Source organism: Berghia stephanieae, chromosome 1 (genome assembly GCF_034508935.2).
Source record: "Berghia stephanieae isolate SIO BIC M18660-M18661 chromosome 1, UCSD_Bste_1.3, whole genome shotgun sequence".
Taxonomy (NCBI): domain Eukaryota; kingdom Metazoa; phylum Mollusca; class Gastropoda; order Nudibranchia; family Aeolidiidae; genus Berghia; species Berghia stephanieae.
The window spans coordinates 65,989,618-66,005,754 of NC_088360.1; the positions used below are offsets into that span (position 1 = coordinate 65,989,618).

Consider the following 16,137-nt stretch of genomic DNA (forward strand, 5'->3'; position numbering starts at 1 on the left):
AATGCCAAATTTCATATTATAATATTATACAAGTAATTCTATTGATTATTTTTCTCCCATAATATAATATAAGTAGCCAGTTATTTCGGTATTTGAGAGAAGTGGGTCGTTATTTCATTATCCGTGGCCTCCACGACAATCTGTCCTCTGCCTCCCTCGTGTACTCGGAGTTTGTAGGGATGATGCTCGTTTATAGCCTTAAACCGGTCAAAGACACCAACTTCTGACGACCACGAGCTCTTTTTCCCTATATGTAGCCACTGAGTGTTAGGTTTTCAATCAGCCCCCGTCGTCACACATGGCCAAGAGAGCCCACCTGCCTTTTTCTGATGGTTTTCACAATTTGGTATTGTTTCCATATTCCATGCAAAACTTCTACCTATCTGATCATTTTGATGTTTAGCAATCTTCTGTACAACCACACTTCGAAAGCATCTAGGCGGTTTTGACATGTCTGTCCAGAGTCCAGGTTTCACACGCCTAGAGGAGAGACACGAGAATGTACGTTTGGATCACCTTAAGTTTCATGTTTAATTTGATATTGGTGGCAAAGACGACAGGTCTTTGGTTGTGGAAGGTGTTTTTAGTTTTAGCGATCGCTATTTTATTTTATTTCTAAAACACCTCTAGCGTCGTTCGTGATGGTTGCACCGAGATATTTAAACTTTTAAACTTGTTTGATGGCTCCCCCGTTGCTGGTGAGGTGAAAAGATTGATTTTGGTTTTGTTTGTCAACGACATTGCACTCGGTTTTCTTGACGTTCAGCAAAAGTCCCGTTGCTTTGCTACTAGCGAATAATTTGTCAAGCATGATCTGACGGTTTTCTGGTGTGTCACTGGTTTTATGACATTTTGTGACATGATATAAAGATATTTCCAATAGCATTCGTACTGATGATATCACAAAATAGGTCCCCACAAAATTATAGCTTTATATTATTTAACAAGTCTGCTGATATAAATTAAACTATAATTTTATTTAAAATTAAGAAAATGTCAAAATGAAAAGGTTTTGGCAATCAAAACGTACCTATTCAGTAACGCGTAAAGACAATACAATACACACAAACAAATCTTGTCTTGTTGTCTCAAGTTTGCTCTTCTGTTTTCTTGTAGCAGCATTGATCTAACTTTTCATGAAGAAGATGTGTAGTGTAGATACTTCTTCACTATGTACCGGACAGGGCCCAACAAATATTGAGAACAATTGTGCTTCTCAAATATATTTTACGTCCAAGACTTTGCACTATCCTTTTATATATGGACGGATATTTGACCGAACAAGTTCTTAACGGGCACCTTATATTATCACACTCTTTTATGGATTTGTGATATTACGACATACGTTGCTTTTTATTTTGTAACCGAACCGGCAACATTTACTATTTATTATAACGCACTTTTGGCCTTCTCTGTGTTATACTTTATTGGGACATACGTGCATAGTAACGGATCTGCCTTTTCTGTTCTATGACTTTTACTGAACTCTTTTTATCGGACTGACATTGCATAAATTTGCCTTTTCTATGCAATGGTTTTGGTCACCCGTTTACGGACTTACGCAGTACAGTAACCTGCATTATGCCTTGCTATTTCCGGCCCCGAACGGTTCTCACACAATCAACCCTGCATTGTGCAAATAATAGCAAGTGACGATTTGCAGTCTGCTGTGGGTTTATATAGCCATGGTGAGTAATATTCATAGGACGATTGAGAGGCGTTGTCAACACAAGATAGTCGAATAACAGTAACAGGTTTGAAAAATAACACCTCCTTGTCGCCTCAAGTTAATTTCCCATTGAGACTTTAGCTCGTTCTACAGTAACGTGACAAGAAGTTCATCGTCTAAATACCTCATGTTCCTCAAATTCTCACCTCAAACACAGATGCCTGGTACTTCTTCAATTTGACGGAAGATTATTTCAGTCCTTTTTTAATATTAAAAAAAAATCGGACTCATTTTCCAATGTTACACATGCTGTTTGGTTCTAGTACAAATTTTTCACAAGGCGGAAGTCATAATGCGATAGATGGGAGTCCTTTAAAAAGTTCTTTATGTTTAATCGAGTCGAAGGCTTTTGAATAGTCCACGAAGCCGAGTTACAGGCTTTTTGCTTCTCAATAGACCTTTGTAATATTCTTCTTAATGCCAAGATGGCATTCACAGTACTTTGTCTTTCACGAAGCCAAATTGTTCCTGCCCAATTTCATATGAAGTCTTATTCCTCATTCTTTTCATTATGGTGCATAGGAAGATCTGTGTGATCTGGCTCATGATGCTGATCGTGCAGTGATCACAATCTATTGCACCCGTTTTTGTTGGAGTGTGATAAAATGGGTCAGTCTCAGCTCATATGGCACGATGCCATTGAAGTAGATCATATTAAACACTTTTGTCAGAATGTCTATTCCGACATTGCCCATGGCATCCAAAAGCTCAACTGAAATGTTATCCTGTCTGAAGCAATTGACTTTGGTAAAAGGCTTTTTTCTTCCAGTTAAATTTGCAATCGAGTCGTGAAAGAGCTTTGTGTTAGATTTTCTATTTTCTTGCATTCTTTATCAATGAAGCGTTATTTTGCTTCTCTGCACTCCTTTTTTATGATTTTATTGGCATTTTTAAAGTGGGTAGTGAAGATTAAATCAATAAGCTTCTGTAATTATTGTGGCTACGTGGCATGGTTGAAGGAAAAGTAATCACTATTTTGAAATGAATCCAAAGAGAAGGCTATTATAAGAATGATAAACTAATATTCGATTAATAAAGTTTTTGTAAGCATGTCGGAGTACAATGGAGTGAGACGAACTCGGTTCTTATGTTTGTATTACTAAAATAACAATTTAGAACAATAGAGGTGAATCATTGTTACGTGACACTTTCGGGGCAGTTCTATTGTCTGGTCAATGAACGAGTAGGATCTACTTCGCGGTAGCTTTACAGTCTTCCTCTGTAAGGACCACCCCCCCCCCCAAAAAAAAAAAAACAAAAAAAAAACAAAAAAAAACAAAAAAACAAAACAAAACAAAACAAAACAAAACAACAAAAAAAAAAAAAACAGAAAAAAACCCCAAACAAAATAACACAAAATAATTTTTAAAAATAATTAAAAACAACTTTCAGCCACCTTCAATAATTAAGAAAAAAACAATCATCTTGGACTTTGAATTTTGAGGTGTAGCCGAAGCCTCTCCCGATTTCTATTGCGTTATATATACTCATAATTACAATATATTGAAACTGTGCGTTAAACCAAAGTGCTCACAACACCCGCCAGCCGGATATAATGTACCAACACACAAAACTATTAGTAACTTTGAACGTTTATAGTCTGATTGATATAGTTTTGTACTCATAAAAATGGCTGGTTAAAAAAAATAACAAGGAGCTGAGTGAAGTCAATTCGTTCCTTCTATACTTCAAAGTACTTGCCTAAAAGTTGTAACTGGATCCAGAAACTGAAGGAACGGAAAGGGATGCAAGAAAGAAAAACGATAAAGATGTAGAACACTTACGGTTTTTCATTCGAACACCTTACCTTCGTGGTAGGGAAACTTAGAAATTGTCCAAATGTGAAAGCAAAGGCAAGAGGCTCCACCGTGACGAGTCTGAATTGGTTTACCATCTTATCCCTGATAGGTTCCACGGCCATGGTTTGCGTCTATGATTAAATATCATGTGGAAAAGATAGTAATGCTGCTGCTGCTGCTGCTGCTGCTGATGATGATGATGATGATGATGATGATGATGATGATGACGACGACGATGATGATGATGATGATGATGATGATGATGATGATGATGATGATATTATTATATAATATTAATAATAATAATAATAATAATAATAATAATAATATATAATAATAATAATAATAAATATAATAATAATAATAATAATAATAATAATAATAATAATAATAATAATAATATTGATAATAATAATAATTATGATGATGATGATGATGATGATGATGATGATGATGATGATGATAATAATGCTGCTGCTGCTGCTGATGATGATGATGATGATGATGATGATGATGATGATCATGATGATGATCATGATGATGGCTGTGGTGGTGGTAGTGACGATCAGGCTCTGGTACTATATTATGTATCATCGTTGATAGGGATTCCACAACTTTGATTCTCAGGCTCTGGCACTATATAATTCTGGCAATACCTGATGCAGCATTCCCCAGTTTATTCTCTTGGTAAGTCTAACCTATCATTTTATCCAGTTAACCGCCGTACTCTGGAAGGACACCGACTATAAACCTGGCCAGAAACCTCGTATTTCAAATACCGGTCGATTTAACTGACTCTCATCTTGGCAAAAACTCTTATACCTGGGCCCGTTTTTATGAACGCGGACTAGTGCTTAGTCTCTGACTTTAGTCAAGGACTTGAAAAAATCGGATTTTATGTCAGCTGACCAAGCAAGTCCCAAACTATAATCACAGCACCTTCAGACTACATTTGGCCAAGATTTAGTCATTTGATGAAGCCGGGCATCCAGCTTTGAGACTAGTTACAAGGATACATCATGGCGTTGACACGATGGCAGATTGCTTTTTTTTTTAGATTGAGAGAACTCCAATTCGGAAGGTAAATACGTCGGTTACGAATGACAGACGCATAAAGTGTCCTGCTGCTATTGACACTGATTTTAAAAACCGTAAGATAAGAGCAGATGGTCGAAGGCACACATTTTTGAGAGTTAAAAAAAAAAAAAACCCGAATCTAATCGGGTTAGCGAGTTGCGAGTGAACGGAGACTCGAAGTTAAAGGATTTGCTTCAAAGAACAACAACAACAACAAAACGATTTGAAAGTATAGTGGAAACAAAAGTTTTATACTGCCATTGTAACTGACTGAAATAATGTGATTCATCAGAAGACACTTTCTGTTTTGTTTGTTTTTGTTTTTGTTCAATTTGTTCTAGTTTCAATGAAACTTTCACTGGCCTAAATATAGAATTGCAGTCGATCATGGACATCATTGTAGTCTGATCAGTCAACTGTCAATATCACGTGATTTGATTCATCATGGCAAAAGTATGTTCAAATATGAAATGGAACGAAATATATCTATACCGGATGTGTTGCTAATTTCCTCTTTGGAAATCTTTTGTGTTGAAATTATGGAAGTTGGTATCTTACCTGCCATTATGTACTAGAGAGCACAAAATAACCGAATTAGTCACCATCCTTGCAATGACCACTTCTAGGCAATAGCCTTGCAAGTCAGAGACTAGAAAACTTTCAAAAAATTCGATTTCTTTAGCCACTTGCTCCGCTCAGGCTTAAGACTAGCAAGTTATTTACTAGACTAGTGAATTAACTAAATCTAGTCCGCTTACATAAAATTGGGCCCTGGGTGAGGGTAATTTAAATCGATCGATATTTGAATGACGAGTTTTCTGGCCAAATTCTTAATACGTGCCTTTCTTGAGTAAGGCAGTTAACTGGTTAAAAAGATTAGAGGCAACAGCTTACTAGGGAACAGATAGTACGCGTGCTCTAACCACACAGGGAGGATCATTGACCAGAATTAAGAGTCTTTAGAAATAAAACTACTCTTCTATCTGCCCTTTAGATTATTACATAAACGTCGATGTATGAATGTTCGGTAATGTAAGTGGATGGAAGAACGATTGGCTCATAGCGTTGTAGATCTCCGATTCAACAAGAACTGGTTGGACTGGAGATCTAGATATTTACTGAACATAGATGATATTGTATATGATGGGCAAGATCGAAATAGACTGTTGTCACACTGCGTCGTGTATTCTACAACCGAGATAATCTTGTATTTTGTTGGCTGTATAAAATGCACGCAAGGTAAACCGATCAGAAAAAAAATGCACATCATCGGTTGGATGGAGAGTTAGTCACAATATGTTGGATATGCTAAAATCATTGGGTTTTTTTTTTGTATTTCCAGAAAGAATAATGAGAAGCCCCCCCCCCCCCCCCCACCCAAAAAAAAATAATTTAAAAAATCTGATTTCAGAAAACTACCTCCTATAATCTGGAAGGAGTTTTGAATGATGCAAAGGAATTAAAGTATACTGGACTCTTGTTTATCAAAATCGGAATGGAGAAGATCCAGAGCTCTGTGTTAACCAGTTAACTGCCGGACTCTTGAAAAACTCGTATTTAAAAATTTGGCAAGAAAACACGTCCTTCAAATATCAATCGATTTAAATGACCCTGATATTGGCAAAAACATCTTCCGCAAAGTTCCAGGATTGAGGTGTTTTGCCAAGATAAGGGTAATTTAAATCAATAATTAATTTTGAAGGACGAGTTTTCTGACCACATTTTTAAACACGAGTTTTCCAGAGTACGACAGTTAACAGGTTAATGAAAGAATGAACAATGCCGAAAAAGATCCAGCAACGATACTACGTTAAATCTTTCAAAGCCGATCTATTTTGTTTGTCCCCTACAAATGAGATAATATATTTTATAGTCCGTTCCACAACCCGTGCGCACCCGTTAACGTGTAGACGTCTATGTCTCCACAACCTTCTGATGGATTTTATTGAAAATTTTCAAGTATTTCTCCAGTGAGGCGAAGTGCAGAATTCTTTTTCATTGCATAGGGCGAATAGCAATATTATTAATAGATTGCCCACAATCAGGAACTCAGAATGGAGAGGATAAATTAATAATTATATCATTACATTTAGATTATGAACCTCTTGTATTTGAAAACTGCGGTTCCTTTGAAAGTACAAAAATTACATGGATAAAGAAGTTTTGATTCAGTTACATTTCACATTATCACATTCAAAGCCCCCCCCCCCCCCCCGCCCCTTCCCCCTCCTCAGTGAACATAATTCAAGAATGGCAAACGTGTATGCTGCTCGATGGGTGACCAGTGGGTTTTGTGCGACCTTTATGAGTTGTCTTGTTCAACAGTTGGTCGGGGATTTGCGTCTTTGTGAAAGGCATTTCTCCTCGTCCTATCGAAGATGGGCGTAACAATTCGGAGGAACCCCCAATCTCCCCCTCCCCTTTTTTTTTTTAAAATTTACATCAATGTCGTTGCCCCAAAAATGTATAAGTACCTAACGGGCTGCTTGTGTCGTCTAATATATTACATGTCCGCTGTCCACCAGGAAAGAGATAAATTATAAACTATGTGAGCTTTATTTCAACACTGTTAAGTACTGTTTAAATGATATCTATTGTTACACTATTTCAAACAACCCAAAATTATTTGATAAGCTACGCCACTGAGTGTAACTTTGTTGTGAATATTTCCCCCACGGAGAAGAGAATCAACACACCATTGCTGTAAGCATTTTAAAGTTTGAGTCATAATTTATTGCAAACAATGAAAAGATCAAAGGAATTTGGTCTTGTGAGAAAACTGTTTGGTCTATCACTACAGGTGTTCAAAATTTGTAATGACACTTTAATATAATCCCGCATGAACAGACTATATAATATAGTACAGTATTAAGTAATACGCATTTTCTGCATTTCTTTATGCTAAAAGAAAACGGTATGGTTGATAGGTGAAAATTAGTGATAAAATGTATAAGCTGGACGTTCTGGTTCTATAGATCATGTCACAATGGACAGAAGGATGTCAAAGAGGTCTGAATACTGGAGAGAGAGAGAGAGAGAGAGAGAGAGAGAGAGAGAGAGAGACTTTCTTTCTTTCATTAATATAGATATGAAATCTAGGGTTAATGTCTATAATTTCTGAAAAGACTCAAACTTCCATATTAGTCATTTCAATTTTAAATTTACTTTTCAGGTCCGATTCATCTCACCAAAATACGGTTTTAAGACGGTGGGTAACAATGAATATGAAATACAATAAATTCACTCTAATATTCCAATGAAGATGTGTACTCACTGAAATACAGAGTACAAACAGAAACACATAATTTGAACATCGAAACAGAAAAAAATCCTACCTTTGGAAATCTACCCTTTCCAATTTCTAAAACTGGGGCAAAGTTTCCTTTTTAACCATTCATCGGCAAGATTCAATAAGTTGAGAAAAACACAAGCTTAACCAGGTAACTGCCGTACTCTGGAAAAACATGTACCAAAAATTTTGCCAGAAAATTTGTCCTTCAAATATCGATCGGTTTAAATGACCCCCATCTAGGCAAAAGTTCTCAACCGTGGAACCACACTTGGTTCCCTGTTTGAGAGGTGTTTTTTTTCTTTTCCAATATGAGGGTAATAGTAATTTAAAAAAACCCGATAGATATTTGGATGACGAGTTGTCTGGCCAATATTTTAAAACAATTTTACACGCTATCACTGGTCTGTAGGTGAACAACGGTTAGGTCTTGATTTGTAACCAGATAAGTTATGAAATGATGGTAATATATCGTATCGTCATTAGGGATTAACCCAGCATTGCTTTCAGCAGACAGACAAGTATATTTGTTCTTGATAGAAGTCATAACTAAAGCACTTGTGCAAGATAAGAGTGCTTGTGATTAGACTATTACGCTTTGAAAGATAACAAGTAACATTTATTATTTCACGGGCAGCGTGTCACTTGTAGTTGTAGATTTCGTCAACATAATAGGGGAGAAGTGGCCCATTAAAACATTTTAATCTAAATATTCTGAAATTCCCCGCAATGAAAATAGATATACAAATACTTTAAATACAACCCCATACAACTTTTATTGATAATCAAAACCAGTCTATCTAGGTAAAAACGAAAAACAATCGAAATAAAAAAGTGACCCAAAGTGTGTTGATGTTTTATGTTGATGATTATGAAAACTCGTCATACCTAAACTTACATTTGACTGAATCTCACCGGATACGGTGGTATGATTGTTGTACGCAGCAAGTGTACAAAGTGGGCAATGAAACAATCTAACAACGCTTGCTTCCAGCAACCATAATGATTAAAGCAACGATATCGATATCTACCCCTTATTTATATTCAATCATTTAAGATTTAAATTCAATTTTCGTTACATTTTTTCATCCCGTCTCTATTGGGAGAGAGAGAGAGAGAGAGAGAGAGAGAGAGAGAGAGAGAGAGAGAGAGAGGGGGGGGGGTCAAAATAAATGAATAAACCCTACGTTAACGCATTGTCTGCCCTGTGCCAATTTGGTAGCGCCAAAAGAAACAGCTGTGCAATCTGCCTTACTGAAACCTCGTTGACAGAGATGGAAAGTGAACAACATGCGAGGCTCAATAACTTTGCATTTTTGAGAACAGAAAGAGACCCTTCACATAGAATGAGAAAAGGAGGGGGTGTTTGTGCTTACATAGATAAAATAATATCAACATATTACACTCCGTGAGCCTCTCTAACTTTGAGGTTTTATCTCTAGCGTTGAGACGTCTACTACGAAAATGTAACCGAATTAACTTAATAATATAGATCATATATTATACCAGCCCATGCCATAAGTGATCGTGCCAAAGAGAAAAAAGAAAATACGTCCATTCATTCATTACCAACAACCCAGATGAAAATTAGATGAGGCTTATTTTTAACAATATAATCTATGAAATGTGGCACACGCGGTACACGTAATGGGAAAACAACTGACTTGTGTTATTCGAACATACCAATTGCTTACAAATCTGTTGACAATCCTCAAATATGCCAATCGGCACATGACACAGCTCATCTGCTACCATCCTGTTCGTACATTCCTGAATTGAGACAAGAAAACCCGTCGTAAAATAACAAACAAGAAGCAATATTAAAACTCCAAGTCCAAGCTTGTTTTGAACTGACATCATCGGATGCTTTGACCCCTGACATCTAATAATTTATCATTGATTGGGTTGACAAGGTCAACCACTCGGCAACTTTTGTTTTGAATTATTTGTGGAAACGAAAACAAGAAAAATATTTTCAAACAACAAATCATGGAAGAAATAAGAGCTTAAAAGTATAATTGATGAAAGAAAGAGAGCGTTTGTAAACAATGACAATTTTACACTTTTTTTAAAAGATTAGAGAAGCAAAAATAGCCTACAAAAAACAAGATGGGAACAACAATTGAAATCATGTCAGTCAAATGGAGGTTGGAGTAGAGAGAGAGAGAGAGAGAGAGAGAGAGAGAGAGAGAGAGAGAGAGAGAGAGAGAGAGAGAGGCGTGAATGGAGACGATAGCGAGAAATATTTACGATGCAACACCAAACAAACAAATTGACGCTGAAACGTTGAACGAATTCTACTGTCAGTTTGAGAAAACAGCAAATACAATGTCAAAGACGAGAATAAGTAATGAACCTACCCACAATACACCGAAATATCGAAAATGGAGAGGCTTCGTATGGGAACAATACTGACAATGGACGTTACGGGTACAAACCCTTCGTCAGTACAACAATACACAAATTAACCTGGAAGGGGAGAGGGACATAGAGAGAGAGATGGGGGTGAGAGAGAGAGAAAGAGAAAGAAAGAAAGAAAGAAAGAAAGAAAGAGAGCGAGAGAGAGAGAGAGAGAGAGAGAGAGAGAGAGAGAGAGAGAGTACACCCGGATGATAGCTGCGTCTATATGTATATAAATAGGTAAATAAGTGGACGAGTAAACAATAGATAGCTAGAAAGGTAGGTGACTATGAATTAGTGGATACTTAGAACGAGAGATAGTTAGAAAGATAGATAGATAGATAGATAGATAGATAGATAGATAGATAGATAGATAGATAGATAGATAGATGGATCGATAGATAGATAGATAGATAGATAGATAGATAGATAGATAGATAGATCGATAGATATATAGATAGATAGATAGATATATATAGATAGATAGATAGATAGATAGATAGATAGATAGATAGATAGATAGATAGATGGATAGATAGATAGGCAGAGTTGTATTTGTAGTAGTAGTAGTAGTAGTAGTAGTAGTAGTAGTAGTAGTAGTAGTAGTAGTAGTAGTAGTAGTAGTAGTAGTAGTAGTTGTAGTAGTAGTTGTAGTAGTAGTAGTAGTTTTTATTGTTGTTGTGCTAGTAGTAGTAGTAGTAGTAGTAGTAGTAGTAGTAGTAGTAGTAGTAGTAGTAGTAGTAGTAGTAGTAGTAGTAGTACACGTAGTAATAGATGTAGTAATAGTAGTAGTAGTAGTAGTAGTAGTAGTAGTAGTAGTAGTAGTAGTAGTAGTAGTAGTAGTAGTAGTAGTAGTAGTAGAAGTAGTAGTAGTAGTAGTAGTAGTAGTAGTAGTAGTAGTAGTAGTAGTAGTAGTAGTGGTAGTAGTGGTAATAGAAGTAGCAGTAGCAACAGAAGCAGCAGCAGCAGCAGTAGCTGTAGTGGCAGCAGTAAGCAACGTGTTGAATCATCAACACATGAGGCTGGCAACATGCTTGATCTAGTTATTTCCCATCAGATGTACATGTTGAAATTAATAACATATCAGATCATGACAGTGTAATATTTTATCTAAACACTACAAAACCACGATTCCAACGCAAGACGATAACATACAGGACATCGTCATCTATTGATATGGAGAGTTTTAAGGACATCGTAAAGTCAAATTTAATCAATTAGTGCAGAACGCAGAATCGGTTGAAACGAAGTTATTAATCTTCAATAAAATTACTTCTGATATTTACAATCTACACCATATCTAGAACTGACATATAAACACAAGCACCACGCGTTTATATTTAGGCCAATGCATCAATGTTAACAAAGAATGCGTAGGTGTAAGAACAAGTGAAAGAATCAAATTCACAAAACCATTATTCCTATTTACAATTTTATAAATAAATCGAACAAAGTATCAATGTGGCCTAATCAAAAGCACTTTGAAGACGACACTTGGACACAATGTAATACACATTCATGATGGTAATCCATGGAATTGAACTTAAATTTATTTAAAATAAAAAGATGCAACACAATGAGCATGGGAACTGTTGAATGAATAGCCTATTGAATCTCGCGCGGGGAGTACACACACGGCAACACGTAACCGACACGCAATACGTGGCCTCAACCACTCGCAAGGATAAGAGTGAGGAATTGCCTGTTATTAGCCTTGGGTTCGGATCATATGGGAGGAGCTGGTCCCTGATGAGGACGTTCAGTTTACGTGTGTGCATAGGTGAAATGCAGTGGCGGTTTTCAAAGCGTTCATCTCCAGATACCACTTGTCGAAGTAGGCTCTGAGTCTGGTGACGTCCTCGCTGAGTACGCTTTCGAGACGGGTCCACATTTTACTTTGAGTAACAAGTGCCTAGTCATCCGCATATTCCAGCCTCAGGGAGGAAGCGTTCGGCATATCGCTAATGTAGACATTAAACAACATTGGCGCCAGAACAGATCCTTGAGGGGCCCCATTCTTCAGTTTCCTAATTTTACTCGTTAAGTCTCCCAGCGCGACATGGAATTGTCTTTCCCCTAATATTGAAGACAACAGCTTCAAGGTCTCTTTGCAAGTCTGGAGCGGCGATATCCATGATGTATCATCCAATGGTTGACTGCGCGACGGGTAGGGGGCAGTAAAGGGTGGAAATTTCGTTTTCGGAAGTAATGTCCTTCTACCAGATAGAAGTTAGAAAATATCGGGTGCAAAAAAAAAAAGAAAGAAAGAAAGAAAACGAATAAACTTACAAAAATTTTGAAGCATGCAGCCTCCATAGTATAAATAATATAAATGATATAAATGATACATAATGTCTGAAATTTTACAACAATCGAAACTACTTATTGAAATTTACATACAGCCCAGTCAAGAGAATACGGTGGGACATTTTAATTCGATGATTGATTTAATAAACGCATTGCATAATTGCAAAAGCGATTTCAGATGTAATTCTCAAATTTTGAAGTCATCTTTCGACACCCTCTCCCCCATTTTGTGTAATGGCTGTGCGTTGTCTTTTCCACTTTGATCCAGTTGAGTTTCTAATGTATGGAATCGCACTTCGATCCAAATTCATTTTAAATTCGCTCTTTATTTTAAGTTCCATAATTGCTACAACTACAACCTTTACTACCACCATAACCACATCATCATCGTCACCGTCACCACGGCTGCAACTCCTCCACCACATCATTATCCCACTCACCTTTGTGGCATTCCTGGATGGAATCCATTGCATTCAAGTCAGGACTCATTGGAGGAAATTAATCTTTAGAAATAAACCGAATATGATTTGTGCTTCATATTGAAAATTATGAAACATTGAAAGAAGAAAAATCTTATTCCTCACTTTATTCCTATCAATTATCTATTTTTCAACAAGATGGGGCAACTTCCCACGCTATTAATACTGCAGTGCTTAAAGCAAGATGCAAGTCTGGAAACTTTTGATATCGTGATTTTTGAACGACTTTGGTACAACCGGCAGTGTCTTAACCAAGAAAGGACTTTTGCTTTTAATTAAACATGCCAGTAATTAAATCATTTCGCATATTATTGTCAGATAACCACGAGTCGCTGCGGTCATCTGGTGCTGACCTTGCTACGATAGAGGGCAATAAAAATACGCGAAGTGATGGAGTTCACGCGCTGCGCTATAGACAGAAGGGAAGAGCAGACGACTACACGTGTAGTACGTTTGCGGTTAGCCCTGAATTCCATGGCGGCGTCATTTTCAATTTGCGCAGCAATGTTTTCACAGTAATGTTTTTCATACAAAAGAGCAGTACCAGAATGGTGTTTTTCATGAACTTTAATATTAAAGTTAAAGACCACCTCTTCCGCCTACATAACTTATCAGAGTATGCTTCAACAGTCGTAACGTCACTTCCCTCGTAATTACGCATGGTAACTTAGTAACTGGCTCTAAACTATCGGAACAATGGCGGACGCCCTTATGAAATATTTCTCCGACGAGCATAAAAGCGTATCCAAAGGAAAAAAAAAACCCATTATAAATCTGATCATGTTTTGACTTTTACACATTCTGATCACAAGACATATGAAAAGTTCTAGCCAACAGGAAAAAAATAAAAAGTACCGATTTTCTTTGTTTAGAACCACGATGGTCGCCGTTGCTGGGTGACGTGACATCAGACTATTGAATCCAGTTATCGTTCGTAGATAAGAAGTGGTTCTGTTGTTTCGCATATATTCGATGTAGGTAAAACGTTGAGATTATTTCGTTTAGTTGTTTAAGACATTTTATGTAGACTGTAAAAAGCCCGCAATTTCGCGGGGAAAGAACTATTCGATATTAATTGTACTCACCATCATTTAATGAGGGCATATAGGTAAACAACGTTGTCTGTGTAACTTGGTACATCCTCTGTTGATTTTTCTGTGAGGCCCAACATGAAGTGTAAGCCACTATAGCCTCTGACCCGTGACACAGCAACATACAGTTGTCCGTGTGTGAAAACAGGTTGTGGTAAAAAAAATCCCCACCTTGCTTAATGTCTGCCCCTGAGACTTGTTAATTGTCATTGAATATGACAATTTTACAGGAAACTGTCCTCTATTTAGAATAAATGGTAAGCCTGAATCAGTTGTTGAATCGCGGCAACAAAAAGAACTTAGGATCAGGATACAAAACACGAAAGACTCGGAAGAAATAATAAACCTGAAAACGGAACGAAACAAAATACTGCATTCAATTCGATCACTTACAATAAAACACAGAAACGAGGAATTAGACAAAAAAGTGGAAGACATAGAAAAGTCCAAAAGTAACGCATCGTCTATGTTCAAAGCGACGAAATCTCTGAACCGAAAACCATTCGAGAACCCAAAACTAAAGGATAAATTTGGCAAACAGACAACAAATCCCAACGATATCCTTGACATTGTAACTGACCACTTCCAGCAGAAATTTCACAAACAAGTCTCACAAATATCGCCCTTCTCAGGAAACCCTAGAGACCTAAACAACCGCATCACAACAACTGAAGTTAGAAATAGCATAAAGTGCCTAAACAATAACAGATCCCCAGGCGAAGATGAAATTCCCGCTGAATTGCTGAAATGCGGTACCCTCTCCCTGGATCTGAGCATTGCAAACATAATGAACAAAACATTCTCAACACACAAAGACTGGGACATAAACAGCGGTGTCCTAATTACAATACAAAAACCAGGAAAAACGAAAGGACCCGTAAACAACCTACGCCCAATAACATTACTGAATACCATAAGAAAAACACTGTCAACTATTGTCCTCAACAGAATTAGACCGAAAATAGAAAAATATCTATCACATAGCCAAAGCGGGTTTCGCCAAGACCGAAGCACATCGGACGTTGTATGGACACATAAATGGTTGGCAGCAAAGGCACTCAAAGAAAACATATCCATAACAATAACCGGAATCGATATGTCCGCAGCCTTTGATACGATCGACAGAGGAAAACTTGGCGATATTAACAGAAATAGTAGACGTCAGATTGATTCTCGGAATAAACACTATGTCGCCAGCTCCACTACCTGTAATTATCTTGGCTTCTAATACTTTTGAACCTAATTTCGTTATTAATCGATGTGCTTGTCGTCGCTGTCATGCTTTAATCGGCATGATTTTAGTTTATCAGTCTAGATATCAAAATCAATAGGTCCCAAGTCTTTACCACGCTTTACTTAACTTATGACATGAATGAATCAATGACTTACGCTTACTTAGTCTTAGTTTAGGATCTGATTCTTGACATATTCATGTATATATAGATTCTAGCATAACGAATGACAGTAACAGTAACGAACAGGTAGGGAATCCAGCAGTACCGATGTACCTACATCAACTGCGAAAATAAACCTGAAGCAGCAGACGTGAGCAAAGTTGAAAGACGATCCTGGGATCGAGAACTTACCTTACAGTAGAGTACTCCTGGTGATTATGTTTTGATTGTTGGTTGGTAAAATTGAGAGTTAGCCCATAATTCAAAACTAAGTAATATACACCGATCTATACTTACATGAAAGAAAATGGGTGTCTTGACCACTTTAATCCTGAGGTTAAATGAAAATCTGAAGCAGACGCGAACAGTATTAAGTACTCCATCATAATATGTCTACTTTTGGTTTGTTCGGGCTAGAAGCTAGACAGATATAATTGACAGTTTGCCGATAACGTTTAACTAAATATTTCCCAGGACAATAATTATCCCATCGATGGCATAAAAATGACAGTAATATTAGCAGTAATATTAGTTGATGTTGTTAATCGGTGAAACTTGTTAAAAATTTCTGT

The 16,137-nt window shown here is 37.0% G+C and overlaps 1 protein-coding gene across 6 annotated transcripts in view; it reads right to left on the reverse strand.

The window, feature by feature from the left end:
• Window positions 1-16,137, reverse strand: part of LOC144979706 (proton-coupled folate transporter-like) — a 47,652-nt gene extending 31,515 nt beyond the window's left edge. Inside the window, exons 1-3 of one of the 6 annotated variants that reach the window (XM_078926667.1) lie at window positions 8,287-8,443; window positions 7,941-8,059; window positions 3,537-3,659 (exon numbers count right to left, since the gene is read on the reverse strand). In XM_078926667.1, the coding sequence (XP_078782793.1) occupies window positions 3,537-3,650 (114 nt within the window). In that variant the 5' untranslated portion in view covers window positions 3,651-3,659; window positions 7,941-8,059; window positions 8,287-8,443. Of the gene's footprint in view, window positions 1-3,536; window positions 3,660-7,940; window positions 8,445-9,577; window positions 9,665-15,560; window positions 15,580-15,862 lie in introns of those variants that run through there. The other 5 variants (XM_078926647.1, XM_078926676.1, XM_078926639.1 and 2 more) reach the window with 5 other exon arrangements.